The 19722-nt window shown below is 42.2% G+C and overlaps 1 gene segment (V, D, J or C); it reads right to left on the bottom strand.

Annotated features, from left to right (window-relative positions):
- Nucleotides 1-1122: 1122 nt before the first annotated feature.
- The window catches only part of LOC115457309, a 57259-nt gene continuing 38659 nt past the window's right edge, over nucleotides 1123-19722 (bottom strand). Inside the window, 4 exon segments of the C gene segment in view lie at nucleotides 1123-1458; nucleotides 2854-2961; nucleotides 6040-6093; nucleotides 7949-8215. Of these exon segments, the coding sequence occupies nucleotides 2855-2961; nucleotides 6040-6093; nucleotides 7949-8215 (428 nt within the window).

Genomic DNA, 19722 nt, shown 5'->3' with positions numbered 1-19722 from the left:
TATTGTTTTATATATATATATATTTTTTTTGCGTGTATTATATTTTGTTGTTTCCATTTCTTTATATAAATGTATGTTTTTATAGACTCCTGATGCAGGCCTGATGGCCGAAACACGATGTTGTGTCAAGTCTTCAAATTTATCAATAAAATTGTTTATCATTTAACATCCTCCAGTTTCTGGCATCCTTGGTCGCTCTCCCACTTTTTCTGTAACATTGTCTTTACCGTGGGGTGTTTGAGTTCTCCGCTTTTCTGGCGGATCTTCTCCCGTCCTTCCGTTACCAGCATCAAAAGAATCCTAGAAAGGTCAACCTGGAAGGAACATCGATAAGCCTTCTCCCCATTTCCCTGTACCATCATTCAGTACTAGATCATCCCAGAGATATGTTTATCTAATTTGCATAAGTGCATAAGTATTGCCACCACTGGGACAGACCAAAGGTCCATCAAGCCCAGCATCCTGTTTCCAACAGTGGTCAATCCAGGTGACAAATACCTGGCAAGGTCCAGAAAAAGTTCAATACAATTTAATAATGTTCTATGGAATTTTCCTTTTGGAAGCCGTCCAGACCTTTTTTTTAAACCCTGCTAAGCTAACCGCCTTCACCAGATAGAAACCTACAGTGATGCATATTCTCCCTAGGAAGGTTGTTCCGTCACTTGGTTACCATTCCAGTGAGAGGTTTTCCCTACTCAGGTTAAGGCCATCACTCCTTGTCTCTGTCCCCAGTCAAGATGTTGAGAGAATTAAAAACAACACTGGGGGGATTTTTTTGTTCAATTTCTTTATTAAAGCTTTGAATATAACAAAACAAAGTAATTTTTTATTAATAATACAAATCTGTTGTTCTAGTGGCACACTTAGATATAAAATTCTTCAAAGTACAGCAGTCTTAAAACAACCAAAACAGAACGCAATGAAACTATTTACATTTGTCCTAAAAACCTCTCATTGAAAATCGAGCCTAGGTACACTGCTATTTATAAAATATACTTATTTTACATTTTCCATAGAGTTTTATGAAAGAGGAAGAAAAGGACGTAGCATAGAACAGTTCAGCAAGATGTGGCCGAGGGGAGGGGCCTGTTATCCAAAATCAGGATTAAAGGTGGTCCCTCCCATAGGAGGTACATTCAGTCGATAAGCCACAGATTTAACAGAAAATGGTGAAGGGAAAAAAAACCCCATTTCATGCTGCTTATGGGTTTTTTTTAATGCCAAAACCAACTACAGTACAGACAAACAAAAGATGACAAATATTTGAACAATGGTAGAATTTGGAGGGAGGGGAAGACTAAAGGAGCTTTTGATTTTACAGGGACACACATAACGAGAGCACAGATGATTTAATGGAAGTATAACTAGTTTTAAGAAAATAAAATAATAAAAAAATCAGAACATTCGTGCAGATTCTAAAGCAGTTCTTTGCTGGATGCAATCCTTTGCAGTGCAGTCCTGAAAAGAAGAAAAAGATTTGTTAGCTGACTGCCGGGGGCAGATGGTTATCCTCTAGTGGTAAAATGGTAAGCAGAATGCCTATACTGTGATTGGCTGCCCGAAGGTTTCACCCCATGCTATCTCCCAGCAGAAGACTGCAGGAGTACAATAATTTTGTCCTAGCAGTAATGCAGTCTGGGAAAGACAGACCGAACTATTTGCTTTGTTTGCAAATTTTTTTTAAAAATTTGTCCTTTATTGTCACGTCAGAATTTACAAAAAAAACCGTAAGATTGCATAATTCAGTGTGCAAACAGTTGAATCCTCTGTGAATTCATAAGTGTACATTTACCCCCAAATTCTGTTTATGGTTACACATGAGTTACACATGCGAAATGTAATTGAGTAACTAACGAAGCAGCACTGATAATTGGGTGATAGCAACCAATTATCAGCACTAATTGACCCGAATTAAGATTTACGTGCACATTGAGATGTACGACAATCTGCACCTAAATCCTAATACGTGTAACACTTTGGGGGGCACAGCTAGGGGCATTCCCAAATTTTATACCTGTAGAATTGCACCTAACTGTCGGCGTCTACAACTAGGCCTGTGCAGGCGTTGACAGTTAGACGCAGTTAAGTGCTAAATGTGATTCTATAAAGGACGCATACCCCTTATAGAATCGCACTGTGTGTGTAGGGGAGGGGTTAAGGCGTATTTACAGATGCCATATATAAATTCCCGCCTTGGTTCATTATAGTGCTCTTCAAAATTTACCAGGTAATATTCGACACACGGCGGTCAGTGTTTTAATAAATGCTGACTGCCGCAGGCTGATTGTGCCCTGATATTCAGTGCCGTCCTCTAGCCAGATACCAACACTGAATATTTGGGCGCTCAGTGGCTCCCAGAAGGTATCGGTGTACTTGGACTATTCTGTGCCGTTACCCGAATAGCTCTCCGGGAAGTTAAGCCTGATATTTATGCGATGTTACTTCCCCTGGTACTTATCCGGGCACTGGTGCTAAATATTACTGGTGCCTGGATAAATTCAGGGACCCACACAGACTCCGCCCCGGACCACCCCAATGCTAAGGGGAGAATTCTATGAAAGGCACCCAAAGTTAGACACTGGTAAGGTCCACACTAGAGAGCTGCACGGGAACGGGGTTTGCGGGAATCCCGCGGAACCCGCAGGATTCCCGCGGGGACGGAAGCAGTTCTGCGGGGTTCCCTTGGAAGTGTAAGCTACACCTGCACCAGCCTCTCATCTACCGAGTGGATTCCACACTAAACTGGTATTCTGTGCGGAGCTTCCTACCTAGAAGACGTATTATATAATACTGCCCTCAGTGGGTTTCCTGTTTAACATCAGGCAGAGCCGTTCTAAATAGTATTTCTCTCACCTTAGCTTCTGCACAGCCGCATCGTCATTAACACATTAATTAAAATGGTCTTTGCGAAAATGATTCTCAGCCCCAAGACTGTAACGGAAAGGAAGTTGAGTTTCTCATCTGTGTTTAGGAAGAAGAGGGTGCTGATATTAGTAGATTGATTCGTTGATTTATAAAATGTTATAGTCTGCATTATCATATCATTCTAAGAGGATCGCAAATATATATATATATTTTTTTTTGTTACATTTGTACCCCGCACTTTCCCACTCATGGCAGGCTCAATGCGGCTTACATGGGGCAATGGAGGGTTAAGTGACTTGCCCAGAGTCACAAGGAGCTGCCTGTGCCTGAAGTGGGAATCGAACTCAGTTCCCCAGGACCAAAGTCCACCACCCTAACCACTAGGCCACTCCTCCGCTGTTGCTACTATTTAAGATTCTACATGGAATGTTGCTATTCCACTAGCAACATTCCATGTAGAAGTCGGCCCTTGCAGATCACCAATGTGACTGCGCAGGCTTCTGCTTCTGTGAGTCTGACGTCCTGCACATACGTGCAGGACGTCAGACTCACAGAAACAGAAGCCTGCGCAGCCTTCTACATGGAATGTTGCTAGTGGAATAGCAACATTCCATATAGAATCTCCAATAGTAGCAACATTCCATGTAGAATCTCCAATAGTAGCAACATTCCACGTAGAATCTCCAGTAGTAGCAACATTCCATGTAGAATCTCCAATAGTAGCAACATTCCATGTAGAACCTCCAATAGTATCTATTTTATTTTTGTTACATTTGTACCCTGCGCTTTCCCACTCATGGCAGGCTCAATGCGGCTTACATGGGGCAATGGAGGGTTAAGTGACTTGCCCAGAGTCACAAGGAGCTGCCTGTGCCTGAAGTGGGAATCGAACTCAGTCCACCACCCTAACCACTAGGCCACTCCTCCACTATTCTGCATTATCACATTATTCTAAGAGGATCGCAAGTATTAGAACCATAGCATTCCCCTGTCTCGTCTTTGCAGTACAATGAAACACTAGCTTAAAAATCCCACTGCTGGGAAGAAAGACAATATGGCCTTGAATGACACTGGGACTTCCACAATTTTGCTGTTAAAAATGTTTACATTGCTTCAGTGGCGTACCAAGGTGGGGGCGGTCTGCCCCGGGTGCACGCCGCTGGGGGCGGTCTGCTCCAGGTGCACGCCGCTGGGGGGTGCCGCGGCGCGCGCCTGTCGGCTGCGACTTTGAATTGCTACGCTGAATTCTCTCGTTCGCTGCAGCTCCCTCCCTCTGCCCCGGAACAGGTTACTTCCTGTTCCGGGGCAGAGGGAGGGAGCTGCAGCGAACGAGAGAATTTAGCGTAGCGATTCGAACTTGCAGCCGACAGGCGCGCGCCGCGGCACCCCCCTAGCGCCGTGCACCCGGGGGGGTGTCATTTCGCCGGGGGGGGGGGCGCATCGGCGATCCGCCCCGGGTGTCGTCAACGCTAGGAACGCCACTGCATTGCTTGCAACCTCCTTTTCCAAAAATTAAAATCGCACTCTGATCCCTTGATTTGCTTTCACTGTTGACACCTCTTTTCCCCCTTTGAAATAAAAGGGAGAGAATGTGTATCTTAAGTATGGAGATTGAGGGAAATTTTCTATGGAGACCGAGTATGAGGAAGGAAGCAGGAGATTAGTATTTGGAAACAGGTCGACACTTAGCTTCGGCATGAGAAAGCCAACTGTATAATCTAGGCATGCACATTTTACATATGTGTTGCAGGCATAAATGTTTAGAATGCCAGCAGGGTGTCTAAGTGATATTCATGTTATTACATAGAAACCCTTTTACTGAACTGCGGTAAAACGTGGCTTTAGTGCATCCTTACGCAGGACACTGCTTGTCTCTGGGATTGGTAGCATGGAATGTTGTTACTCTTTGGAGGTTCCGGAATCTTGTTTTTCTTTGGGGTTCCGGAATCTTGTTACTCTTTGAGGTTCTGGAATGTTGCTACTAATTGGGATTCTGCCAGGTACTTGTTACCTGGATTGACCACTGTTGGAAGCAGGATACTGGGATACATGGACCATTGGTCTGACCTAATAGGGGGCTTCTTATGTTCTTAAGTAATTAGATACAACATTTCTGGCTGTAAAATAGCGTCTTACACATAGAAATTGGTGGATTTATAAAACTGCCAGGGATTCCTATCTCTAAACGTCATTTAATTTAATTTAGAGGCGAATTTTCAAATTACTTAGACTTACAAAGTTACATGGAGGTGTATTTTCAAAGCGCTTAGAGTTACAAAGTTCCATAGTAACCTATTACCGTGTTTCCCCGAAAATAAGACACTGTCATATTAATTTTTGCCCCCAAAAATGCGCTAGGTCTTATTTTCAGGGGCTGTCTTATTTTTCGGGAAAACATCGGGGTTGGATCGGGGTTGGCCCGCCCACCCTCCATCGCTCCTGGAACTAACCTTAAATGCCTCCTTTCACCTTCGCAGCAACGTCCGCAAGGGCAGGGCACGGAAGGAAGGAAGGAGAGGTCTGCCCTGCTGCTGCTTGCTGCGAAGGTGAAAGGAGGCGTTTAAGGTTAGTTCCGGGAGCGACGGAGGGTGGTTGGAGGGGGGGCCAGGCGACCAAGGGTGGGGAGGGGGCGGCCCGGGGGCGGCCCTGCTTTCAAACAAAAATTTGCTAGGTCTTACTTTCGGGGGAGGCCTTATATCTACCAATTCAGGAAAACCTCTACTAGGTCTTATTTTCGGGGGATGTCTTACTTTCAGGGAAACAGGGTAGTAAGTCTAAGTGCTTTGAAAATGAGCCCCATAATTTAATACAAAGTCTTATAACTTGCTTTTTCAGCTGAAGGCAGTAGAACACGGAGCACAAATATATATATATATATATATAAAAATTGCAAGATAAAATGCAATATCATTCAACCTTATGAGCATACACCCTATAGAGGTATAAGTTTCTCTGATTTGAGAGGAGGGGTTCTCAGGGGCAGGGTTTATCTCAAAATATGCATATAACTGAGTAAACTAGATCAATCAAGTTGTGCCTGAATTTCAGGAGGTAGAACTATATGTGCGTAAATTCCCTTTAGAAAATGCTTTTAACTTACGCACATATCTGGAAAGTAGTTAGGTTATGTAACCTATTACAGTATAAAAATGACTGGACCGAGGCGGTATTTACCTGTTTCAAAATATTCGTTGATACTCATGGAAGAGCAGGTGTCCTGAGCACCATCTGAGATTAAACATAAAAACAGAATATTGTTAGTCATAACTGGCCCATTAATAATACACTTAGCTCTTTCTCTTTCCTCGTCTCTCGCTTCTTCATCTTTTATATAAGTCCTTCACGCGCAGGTTTACACAAGGCTTTAACCCATTTTCCCCAGGATTCAATATATCGCGTTGAGATTTCCGTGCAAAAATTGAAGCGTATTTTATAACAATGCACATAACGTAATTAGTTAAGAAGCTAACCAGCACTGCTAATTGGATGTTAACAAGCAGTTATCAGCACTAATTGGCATTAATTAGAATTTACGCGCACTACTTGCTAAAGGGCCCTTTTACAGAGTGACGGTAAGAGTTCTCTTAGCGCAGGGCCTTTTTTCCGACAGCTTGGTAAAAGGACCCCTGGATATTCTGTAACATGGTGCGTGTAAAATCTAAGTTGCACAGTTGGAAAGTGGGAGTGGATATGGGCGTGGAATGGGCGGGGCATGTTGTTATAGAATACACCCAATCCGCACCTAATTTAGGCGTTGGGATTGACACCAGATTTTAGTTGGTGTAATTGACTGCAACTGAATTTAGTCAGATGGACCGGCGCTCAATGTATTCTATAACCACATGGAAATTTAGGATTATTCTATAAAGTACGCCTAAATTAAAGCATACTTTATAGAACACGCCTAAGCGAATTTCATTTAAGTGTCAAATGTTTAGGAATGATGTATAGAATCTAGGGCCAGATGCACTAAGGTCCTCGGAAGAGTCCTTCTCTTACCGATTTCATAGCGAATCGGTAGGTAATGGCCATGCATCAAGGGAAATGGAATGCAAATGAGCTGCTCATTGTAGCTCACTTGCATTCTCTTCCCTCGGAAGCCAGTCGGCTGGTCGAGCATGCGCAGAGCAGCCAAGCGTTATGCTGGCTGCTCTGCGCATGCCAAATACGTCCAAAAAGGACGTCTCTGATGACGTCTGCCTTTTCCGCTTTGCCTGTGGCAGTCCCTGCGATTCCCTGTGCCGCCCGGGAGAGGAAGACGCCACGCCGCTCACCCCCTCCATGGCCTGCTGCAGGAAGGCTCCGATGCGGCTCAGGTTCCTCCCTTCCGTGATCCTAGCAGGAGAACGCAGTTGAGGACGTCCATCGTCCACGTCTTCGACACCCATCCATCTTCCGCCCCTAGGTCTCTCTCAGCCAATCACAGCGCGTTTAGCTCAGCTAAATGCGCTGTGATTGGCTGAGAGACCTCCAGGTCTCTCTCAGCTGAGCTAAACGGGATCACGCAGTGAAGGATGTCCAAAAAGAACGTCTTTTTTGGAGTGGGGTGGGGTTTTTTTTTTGTTACAGGTGAAGGACATCCAAAAAGGATGTCTTTTTAGAGGGGTTTTTTTTTTTGAGTGAAGGACGTCCAGAAAGGACGTTCCTGACGACATTTTTTTTCTTCCGATTCTTTCCTTTGCCCCAGCGAGAGGTGTAGACCTCCCATTAGGTTTTCCACGGTAAGGGATCGGAAAATGGTAGTGCATCTCATTATAATAGCCTTTGGATCATTTGCATTCCATTTTCGTTAGCTGCTACCGTGACAGGAAAATGCTTTTTTGTGCATGTCCCCGGTTTACTACTTGTGCGCTAAACTGGCTAGAACCAGTTTAAAACCCACGTTGCTGGCTCATTAGGTTTAGTGTATCTGGCCCCTAGTCCGTTGTGTCTAGGTAAAATGCTTTAGTGCATCCAGCTCAAACTCGTGCTTTATTTTTTTGAGAAAACAAGGTGTAATCTTTCCAAAATGCAGTGGGAGAATTTTTGTTTTTAATTCAGAAACTGTTTTGTAGTGAATAAGTTTCAGATCTATTTTTCTCACCTTTAGGCATGCCCGAACTGTACATTTTGCCTCCGTACTCTGCTTTACACTCAGACTCCTCAGTAGAACTCCATGCCACAATGCCGTAACTCCATTCCTTGTCGGTTTTCACCAGCATAGCCGAATTATTCAGTGTTATATTGTTGACAACTGCCCTGGTCTCGTTGGCCGGAGAGAAGTCAGTCAGCAGACAGATAGGGCTCACATTTGACTCTGCGCTCATGGGGGGCTGAAGGACGTAGACCGAAGGTTCAGAATCACGAATGTCTGTGGAAGCAATGAACAGCAGAGAAAAAGCTGCAATAAGTTGTCTGTCCTTCCAGATGAGATTCAACACCATTGACTTCCCTAGTTGTAACGAAAATAACAATGTTCTGCATTTTTATACCATCATTATTGCATATAATACAGTGATAGAGATTCAAATGAAGGGCCTTCCCAATTCAATGTCATGAAGAGTCCCAAGAGCAGGAGTTGGTCTACTTCAGAAGATACTGGAACACTTATAAATCAGGCCCCATCTTCCCTGGGCCTCCCTGCAACGCAGGTGCTTCTTGGGTGGAATTTGCATTACTACCAGAATATAATCAAGGTGCACAGAAATCAATATTTGGGGGCCCCTTTACTAAGCCACGCTAAAAATTGGCCTCAGTAGTTTTAGCACATGGCTTTGCCGTGTGCTAAGGCCTCTTTTAGCGTGGCCTTGTTCTCTGCTAATGGCCACGCTCTAATTTCTCAACTAGTGTGTGGCCATTACTGCGAGAAGCCCTTACCACCACCTACTTACTAGGTGGTAAGGACTTCTGCGCTAATCCCCTGCTAATCAGGCAGTGATTGGCAATGTACCCCCCCCCCCCCAATTAGCGGAGGGCACGCCTACTTTCCGACCATAGACACACCTTTTTTAGTGCAGGCTTAGTGTGCACTGATAGGTACGTTACTATGGGACGCCTCAGTGCATCCCACGGCAGTACCTTTTCCTGTGCGGTTGGCGCGCTCTAGTCCCCTGCGTGAAGAAAAGTGAGAACAAAGCCCACGGGTTCCAGAATGTCGTTTTTGATTTTCAATAAACCTCGTTTTAGTTCATTATGTTGTGGGCTCCAGTCTCTGGAACCCGTGGTCTTTGTTCCCACTTTTCTTCTCGCTGTGAGTTACTCCGTGGGACCTTTTCAGTTCTCCACATACGTGGATTCTCTTTGGACGCTATAGTCCCTACCATGGCTTAGTAAAAGGACCCCCTTAATTTATTTATTTTGCCACAGTTATAGTCCATCAGGTCCAGGAGAATACATAAAGCAGTTCTATAATCTGGTGCACACCTTTGTAAAAGGATCCCTAGATTAATTAAAGAAAAAAAATGCATTCCCCTACCCCAGGCACAACCAAGTCTACCTCAACAGAAAGCTAACTAATGCGGCTTTGATCATAACTCAGTGTGGTCCTAGTTCCAGTTTATGCCATGTGGTGAAAGATCCCTGCTGAAGAGGGAAAGCATGCATCAGGGTTAATATTCTCCCACCATCTTTCATTTACTATTGGAGAATACTGACAAATTTAAATCTCTAGGGTACAGCAAACTGATCCCTAGCTCACCAGCAGTTTGAAAGGGCCAGTGTTGAATGTGGATGATTATTTCTCATGGACAGGAAAACCTTCTTGCATGTATGTTCCCCTGGGGCTTTTTAAAGGACTTGAGACACCAACCTAAATCAGAAGTATGTAGAGTGTTAGATATTGAACGTGCCATTCTTGTGTGGGGAAAAAAAAGTTGATTTGCTTGTTCTGTGGCTCAGCATGAAAATTATCCATGTGATGGTTGTATGGGAGCTTTTCAGACTAGACCGGCCTCTTCTTCATATGTATTAGGATAACATTTCTCCTGAATCTATAGGTCCTATCACCATTGTACCCTAGGGACGGATTAACCGTGCTCCATGGCCAAGGGTACTAGATAAGAATGCTGGGGGATAATAATTTCAGTGGGTCAGAACCGGGACTGGCTCTGCTTGGTCTCTGAACCTGAAGCTCTATGGTCACCCTATCTTGACAGCCTACTTGCAACACCATTTTTAAATCAAGCTTAGGTTGACTCAATAAAAGAAAACATAACCCTCAAGAGTTATAGGCTTGGACTTTATAATCCAACCTGAGTAAATGATGGACAAAGAACCCATTATTTGCTTATTCTTCCTTCCTACTGCAAGATTATGAACACTACTTGACCACTTAATTTACGTTCTTGCTCCCTTGCCGCTCCCACAGTATAGAGAAATTACATGAGGAATTCAAGCATACAGAAGAGATTGTTAGACATGTAATTAAAATTCACCGGAATTCACCTGACTGAAAAACAGAACAAAATCTTAAAATTCACCAAATGCTGTGGAATTAAAATAACCATCCAAGACATGGAAAATATGCATCGTGAATCAAAAGGTCTCCTCAAAGGTTCTCAAGAATCTGCCACCCATGTACCTACCATCAGGGTGGTGCAGCAATATCACGGTTTCAATTGAAAGGGACAGGCAAGTTCTTCAGGACTCCTTGAGGATCTGGCTTCTCCTCACAATTGAAACTGTAATATTGGTTCACCACCCCTTATGGCTGGAGCACCAACAGTGGATTGGTAAGACATTGAGACTAACTGCTGGGAGAAATCCCTGTACAGATTAACTTGGAATCTCTCTTAAAACCAGTTTTATTTTTAATCACCAGTTGGTGATTATTGAAGACGAGTAAAAAAGGCCCATTTCTGACACAAATGAAACGGGCACTAGCAAGGTTTTCCTTCGCTCCCATACAGCCACCCATGTCCAGCAACCCTCCTCTCTCCCCTGCCCCCCCACCAGTCACCCATGTCCAGCGACCCTCCTCTGGACATGGATCAGCTGTGAGGCATGTTTCCCCCCCCACCCCCGGGCTCTGAAGTTGACATTATAATGGCTACGGTGATGCCAGCCTGAACTACAGAGCCTAGCAGACCAACTCGGAATGAGCCATGGTCCCAGGCAGCAAGTCAGAACGTTGGAGGTGAGAATTATTATATAGGATAGTTCTATCAGTATAAAAACATACTTGTTACATTATATTTCACTTACATACATTTTCCTGGAACAAAACCTAAACCCACTGAGCAAGAAATTTAAACCTGCATTCCTTTTAGGGTTTGTGGGAATCTGCTAATGGATTACATAGTTACTTACTGGGTTCTATTGTCAGTTTGGTCCCAGTTCCAAAAATCAGCTTCCAGTTGCCATCACTCACACAGTAAGACACCCTCATACATTAAAAAAAACTCCTGCGACCTCCGAAACAGCCGTTATCCCTTATACAACCTTTCATCTCCCTATCATGGCATGACATTAAGGAGAAATCACTGTTCCTCATCATGCAGAACCCCTGTTTGTAAGAAAGTAAACTCACCCCTTGTCTCACCACCACATCCCTTTCCCAAAATAATCTGATACAGGAGTTCAATGCACCAGTCTCAAGGAGTCCGATTCCTGAAGGGTAGATTTTAGTTCATTCTCGGCTTTTAGATAACTGTCCTAACTCTTTATCCTCCTTCTCATCATTCCATCTTTCAGTGCCTTCTGGGACCTCTGTTTCTGACTTCAAAGGGAATAAGCAGGGACCGCAATACACTGGTGTGGAACTATAGGACTAGACCTTCACCCTCCATGGCTTGGGTCACTGGGACAACTCTGCACAAAGCTGATGATGAAACCCTATTGAACACACTGAGCATCTTCCACTATGTTCCACTAGAGAAAGTACTTAATTGAGCAACGTTAAATTAGGACTGACTCACCCTCCTATCCTATAGTCTTAATCTAATCTTGGTGATTGTCTAAGAAAGGTCATGGCCAAGGTCATCTTAGCTATTAAAGGGGAGATGGGCAAAATTCATTCTTTGATGTTACTTTGTCACACTATAGTACCGTAAACCAAGATGGTTTACAACAAATTACAACGCAATTGGGCTCATTTTCAAAGCACTTAGACTTACAAAGTTCCATAGGTTACTATGAAACTTTGTAAGTCTAAGTGCTTTGAAAATACACCTCAATGTGACCTAGTCCAATTCCATAAAACAACATTTGGCTGTATTGCTCCAACATTATGGAACTCCCTTCCAACAACTCTTCAACTTGAATCTTGTTATCAGAAGTTTAAGATTGGCTTGAAAACTTGGTTATTCCAACAAGTATATAACGTAGCATGAATAAAAAATTTTTAAACTAAATATATATGGAAATTATACAATGGGTTTTATTAGATAAACATTTTTATTCAGGGAAACTGAAAGTTAGGTTTTATTACCCTTGTGTGTACTGCTATCATTTGGATAATAATTGTTGTGCTATTTATTCCTCTACCTTTTTAGTCTGTCATTTTTGTGAACTGTCTTTGTTAATTCTGTTTCAGCACACTAAACTTTTTCTGTAAACCATTTGGTTGTGAAGTTGAAGAGAGGTATAGCAAAGGAACCGGTGTAAAATAAATAAGTAAATCACGCTCTGCAACAAGCCTGAGGTATCGGGGCATATTTATTAATTGAGGGGTCCTTTTACAAAGGTGCGATAGCGTTTTTAGCACACGCTAAAAATATGCATACGCTAAACATTAGAGATGCCAATATATTCCTCTGGGCATCTCTAGCATTTAGCGACCCCCTGATTGATCTGTCCTTTAGGCACATTCCTTATTTTCCTTTTATAAATTGTCATATGAACAGAATGATTCGGTGGCTTTTCTGTTGTGAGTTTGATGCTCACCATGTTTAGTCATTGCAAATTTAAATTTAATGTAATTTTCAAGGACTTATAATCCGCTTCTACAGAATAAATCGATCAAAGCAGATTATGATTTTAAAAATGTCAATATACATCAAAATAATCGTTATTGAACATTAACTGTTATAAATGAATTACTACTGCTGATTTTTGTGTGTTTACTTACCAGGGAGGATCTGCAATATGGTACCAGACCCAAAGATAAATTCATAGTTGTTCCTATTCTCACAGTAGTGGATTCCATTACATAAAATGCTTTCAGACTAATCCTTGGTCAGGGGTACGAGATAATGTGAGCTTCAGTGGGTCAGAACTGGGACTGGCTCAGCTTGATCTCTGGACCCTACGCTGACAGCCTAAGTGCAACACCATTTTTTGATCAAGCTTAGGTTGCTTTAATAAAAGGAAACATAACCCTCAAGAGTTATAGGCTTGGACTTTATATAGTCTATGCTGAATAAATGATGGACATCAAAACAGATCCATTCTTTGCCTTTTCTTCCTTCCTACTGCAAGATGATCTCTGAAATTTACCTTCTTGCTCCCTTGCTGCTCCCCCCACTATATGGGAATTACACGAGGAGTACAGGCATATGGAAAAGAATATTGGACATGCAACCAAAATTCACCTGACTAAAAAAAAAACAGAACAAAATCCAGATATGGAAAAATTGAATCTTGAATCAAAAGGTTCCCTCAAAGGTGCTCTGGAGTCTGCCACCCGTGTTCCTACCATCAGTAATATATGTTTGAATTGTAAAAGGCAGGGAAGTTCTTCAGAACTCCCAGGGGATCTGGCTGCCTCTCAGAATTGAAACCACAGTATTGATTCAACACGCCTCATAGAAGGAACATCGATAGTGGCCTCCTGCACCTTAGTCCTTTGAGCTGCATGGCAGAGAGAAATCTCCGTACAGCTTAACTTGCTTGGAATCTCTCTTAAAACTAGTTTTAGATGTGTTTGGTAATAATTCAATATATTTCTCCTATTAGTTTAAACCTACACTTACATATCATCTCCCTGGAACAAAACTTTGACCCTCTGAGCAGGAAAATTAAACCAGCATGAGCAGTGTTCCCTCTAAGGTGTATGGGAATCCACTACTGGATTACATGGTTACTTACTGGGTTGTAGTGTCAATCTTGTCCCAGTTCCAAATATCAGCTTCCAGGTACCATCATTCACACTGTAAGACACCCCCATACATAAACAACTCCCATGACCTCCCAGAACAGCCACCATCGCCTACACATCCTTCCATTTCCCTATCTATAGAGAAATCATTGTTCCTCATATACAGTACTCTTACTCATCCTTCCTAAATAAGGTACAGGAGTTTCAGTGCACCAGTGTCGAAGGATCTGATTCCTGAAGGGTAGATTTTATCTCATTCTCAGCTTTTGATCATCTCTCCTGTCCTTCTCCTCCTCATTCCATCTTACAAGGATCCTTTTACTAAGCTGTAGGAAAAAAGGCCCTGAGGTAGCAGTGTGGGCTGTTTTTCCAACATACCAGGGCCCTCTTTGCCACAGTGGGTAAAAATCCCCCCCCAATCTTACTGTGTGGTCATTCAGCGGGGAGCTCTTACCACCACCCATTGAGGTGGCAGTAAAGGCTCTCGCAGAAACCCAGCGGTAACCAGGCAGTGTGCGGCGATGTCCAATTACTACCTGGTTAGTACTGTGCTATAAAAAAAGGTTTTTCCAGCATGACTGAAATGGCGCATGCTCAAGCCAGAGCTACCGCCAGCGGCCACGTTGGGCAGGCAGTCATCCTGAGTTAGCATGCAGTAAACCCGCATTGGCCTTACCGATGCTTTGTAAACGGGCCCCTCAGTGACTTCTGAGACATCTGCTTCTGATTTCAAAGGGAATAAGAGGGGACTCCAATATACCATAGTACGGTGGGATGGAACTGTAAGACTAGACCTTCCCCCTCCAAGACCGGGTCAATGGGCCAACCTTATTGAGAGGAACAAATGAATCTTACACCGTATTCCACTAGAGAATGTTTGAGTTAATTGAGTATTCTTAATTCGCTCTTGGTGACTGTCTAAGAAAGGTCATGGCCAAGAGCATCTTAGCTATTAAAATGGGGTCAGCAAAATTCATTCTTTGGTATTATTTTGTCGCTCTATAATGTCTTAAACCAAGACACCTTATAGCAAATTACACATAGAGGCAATGATTGCTGCACCAGACCCAGTCCAACTCTGTAATCTGCACTCTACAATCAATTGATCTCTTCTTTAGGCTCAATAATTATTTCCCATGTTTAAATTGTTATCTGAACCGAATGATCCAGTGGCCTTCTGTTGTCAATTGATGTCCACCACATTTGGTCATTACAAATTTGAATGTAATATAATTTCAAAGACATATTCCACCTTTACAGAATAAATTGATCAAAATGTCTACCAGGGCTTAGTAAAAGGGATCCTAAATGTTGTACAACAAATGCCTCTCCCTGTCTAAAAAATGATTTAATGATGACGCTATTGACCCGTTAAAGAGATAGATGAGAAAAAAACACTTACTTGGACAAACTGCTAACCTTGTGCCACTTCCAAATATGAGCTTTGCCAAAGCACCTGACCCCAAATCCCCACAGCCTTACAGAGCCTTACAGATATTGTCAGCTAGAGGGATACCACCACACCATGACTGGAGAGAAAGAACCTTGGTGTATCTTGCCAAAGATACATTCCAAGGGGAATCCTTCTTAAATCAGACCATTATTTATGTGATTTTCATTACATTGAATCAAATTCTCCTGCATACTTTAGTGAGAACACTGTTTAAGTTTCCCCAAAACATATTTATCACAACCACTACCTAATAGCGATGCCAATAGCATTCAAGAATTTGCTGCTAATGTTAATCATTCCTTATATTTGTACAAGTTTGCTTGATTAATTTGTTTCTTTATTGCAAACTTCTGATATCGTTAAGTTTCCGGAGATAAAAACTTCTATTTCCTTTAACCAAAAATATAATTTATTAATTTGTTTCCATTTTCTCTACTCTTGCCCTCCTTGAATATTCATGGAATCATTTGACTTTAACTGGAAGATATGTGTTGTTCCGTGGCAAAAGTTGATGTGCCCAAATTTGACGTGCAATTCCGTTATATTAGACACTGTATGGAAAACTGTGTCACAAATATCTAATTATCAAAACATTTATTACGTACCAGGTACTACTCTTAGTCTGGATCCTTTGCCAAATACCAGCTTAGAATTAGCTCCATAATTCTCACTCTGAAACAAGCCACTACAAAAATTACAGACCTCCTGTTCCATCCTCACTATGATCCTCCCTTCATTCAACGCAAATCTTCTTCAACCCAAAGGAGTGCAATAGTTTGCAAATTAATCTTTTTCTTTTTTTTTTCCATAACTTGATTAACCCATTCAAGGCAAAATAATCAATAACTACCATCCTATCTATGGATTCTTAAAGTTTGGCTCTGGGACCAACACGTGGTCTATTTTTCACCCAATCTTTTCCCAATGATGAGCCAGTTGGATTTGGTCGTTTTTGAAATGGGCGTCCTCAGTTTCCATTATCGCCGAAAACCGGGGACGACTATCTCTAAGGTCGACCTAAATGTTGAGATTTGGGCGTCCCCGACCGTATTATCGAAACGAAAGATGACGACCCGTTTGATTATGCCCCTCCAAGTCATCAAGGTTTTCCATGCATGGAGATAAAACGGAGAAAAATGTTAGTGAATCAGACCCTCAGTTTATACCCACCCATGCAAGTTTTCTTTATATTTCGGACAAAAGTATAGCTACATTAGAATATATAAAACCTTAACATTGCTCCAACCTATTTTTGTTTTCATGGAAAAATATGTGTTGATTGTACAGACTTACTTGGTTCTATGAAAAGTTGCGTCCCACTTCCAAAAATCAGCTTCCCATAGGCTGAGCCTCCATAATTCACACAGTACTAGGTGTTATTACATAAACTCTCTGCCTCCTTCATTCCCTCTTTTCAGTCATTTCTCCCTCTGTCACTCTCTCTCCATCTCGCTTTGCGTTTTCAATGTTTCCCAAATTCCCTAATTATATCTACTAGGAACTGAACAATCAGCTTCCAATATAGAGATTTTAACAATATGAAACAACCACTTCTCATTATTGTAATTATCTTCTCTCCCCTCCATCCCTCCCACCACCACCACCAATATTTCCTAGATGGAAAATCTTTTCTTTTCCTCATTTTATGTCCTACTTACTTGGCCTTATAATCACTCTTGTCCCTTTCCCGAAAATGAGTTTATCTGAACCTCCTCCATACATCACACAGTGTTTGAAAGCATAGCAGAAAGCCTTCCCATAGGAGACTTCACTCAGCCAGACCTATTTGGACTTCTGGACTGCATCGTTTGCGGCACAAACAGAACTTAACCTTATGAACCAACCTTCTGAACAAACCGGGAGACATCTGATGAAGGATCCATAAGGTTAACGTGCAATAATATTTGTGGAGCTAGATTATTTACATACCACACTTCCAAAATACCCAATGGTTTACTAACTACCACGCCAACATAGGTTTTAGCTATTCATGAAGAAGACACCTTATTTGAATTCTTTACCAACAGAGTTTTTCCCACATATTTGCAGGCTCAATGTGTCTTACATAGTACTGTAACTTAGTTGGTAGTAAGGGCTCCCGCAGTAACCGGTCAGCACACAGTGATGCCTGATTACCGCCGGGTTACCACTGCACTAGAACATTTTTTTAACGGCGCGCTGGAAAAGGCGTTAAAAATAATGAGTGGAGTTGAACGGGTAGATGTGAAGCATCTGTTCATGCTTTCCAAAAATACTAGGACTAGGGGGCATATGATGAAGCTACAATGTAGCAAATTTAAAATGAATCGGAGAAATTATTTCTTCACGCAACGTGTAATTAAACTCTGGAATTCGTTGCCAGAGAATGTGGTAAAGGTGGTTAGCTTAGCGGAGTTTTAAAAAGGTTTGGACGGCTTCCTAAAGGAAAAGTCCATAGACCATTTATTAAATGGACTTGGGGAAAATCCACTATGGATAAGCAGTATAAAATGTTTTGTACATTTTTGGGATCTTGCCAGGTATTTGTGACCTGGATTGGCCACTGTTGGAAACAGGATGCTGGGCTCGATGGACCTATGGTCTTTCCCAGTATGGCAATACTTATGTACTTATGTACCGCTGGTGGGCCACATTGGGCTACTGGTAGTTCTGATTTAGGCTTACCAATGCTTTGTAAAAGGGCCCCTCAGGATCCTAAAGGAGTACAGGTGAAGGGCAATTCTATAACTAGGTGGTTGAGGTTAGACACCCTTTATCTGCAAATATGTGGCCAATTTTTAGAATAGTATAAGTTATGTGCACCCTTGCTTCATGTAGGCACACTCAGTTACGCAAACTCTATGGCTGGTGTAACCGTGAACATCTAAATTTTAGGTGCACCAATGCTGTTTTTCATTAATATTTTATAATAAGTACATAAGTAATGCCACACTGGGAAAAGACCAAGGGTCCATCGAGCCCAGCATCCTGTCCATGACAGCGGCCAATCCAGGCCAAGGGCACCTGGCAAGCTTTCCAAACGTACAAACATTCTATACATGTTATTCCCGGAATTGTGGATTTTTCCCAAGTCCATTTAGTAGTGGTTTATGGACTTGTCCTTTAGGAAACCATCTAACCCCTGATGTCATTATGGAATGGTCAACAAAACGTTCACTGTATTTTTCACTTTAACCCTGGTTTATGGAAAGATGGGGGGGGGGGGGGGGGGGGGGGGAAGTCTCATTGATCACCAGGTCATGTGGAGACCTTCATGGTGACAAGTCTAATCATCGACAACCCCCCCCCCCCCCCTCCACCCAATTTACACTGACTTAAGTGATTCCAAATGCGTGGAAGTTTTTTTTACAATATCAACATTTCAATAACTTTAATGATAGCATAACACAGTCTAGCAGGGCTGCACTGATCTTTGTCTTGAAGTGTACTGACGGACATCCATTTCGCCGTCTGCTTTTTCAAGGGACCAAGCCGTATAGCAGCTTTTCTCTTGACCTGCGCAATCCCCCGCTAAAACCATAATCGCCAAAACCAACTGTCACCACAGTTCCCAAAGAACAGTCTATCAATCATTTAACAGGATCTACCTAAAAAAATTCTTAATATTATGCTTAGAGAGAGGAACGAATTGAACATAGCACAGACGACAGTAAGAGGGATTCAAGTGATGAAACTTACTTGGATTGATCGATAATTTAGTTCCAGATCCAAATATCACCTTCGTATACCCTGCTCCACCAGTCCCACAGCAATTGATGCCTTTACGAAATGATGCATCGGACAGAGACAGACTTGAATAACTCACTCACCACATGAAATACCCTTAGGAGTAATATTGAATTAGAAAAGAAGCATTTATTTACTTCCAATCAACTTTTTTTTTAGTGGGAAGGAACAATTCCTACTGGAACACTGTGCAAAGTTAAATCTTTGGAAGATACCTACTAGGTGCTACTTCCAAATATTAACTTTCCAGTTGATACTATATAAGGGGCACAAAGGTAGCTACCTTTATAACAACCTCTCTCTCCAATACATATCGTAGCATGCTGGAAACAGAATGGTGAACTTTTCAACTCTGGGATATAGATGACTAGGTTACTGATAGATGAACAATCCACGTTATTTTCCTATCCAGTTATCACCAATGAAACTTTTTATAATTCTTCCTTGACGCTCTCTCTACAAATCACCAAACACTCAGTCTTTCCCATCCATGTGTCCTTTGTCTTACAGATCCACATGCTGTTTCATTCACCATCATAATAAATCCATCCATAATATCTATCATTTCTATGAGCATCTCTGGTCATCTATCAATCAATCAATCAATCAATCAATCAAAGGGTTGGAAAGAGGCAAGGACTGGATTGCTGAAGGATATGTGGGT

The sequence above is a fragment of the Microcaecilia unicolor genome, chromosome 14, assembly GCF_901765095.1.
Source record: "Microcaecilia unicolor chromosome 14, aMicUni1.1, whole genome shotgun sequence".
In the NCBI taxonomy this organism is placed as follows: Eukaryota; Metazoa; Chordata; class Amphibia; order Gymnophiona; family Siphonopidae; genus Microcaecilia; species Microcaecilia unicolor.
The sequence above is the reverse complement of the archived record's forward strand: the minus strand, read 5'-3'. Positions and strand labels throughout refer to the sequence as shown.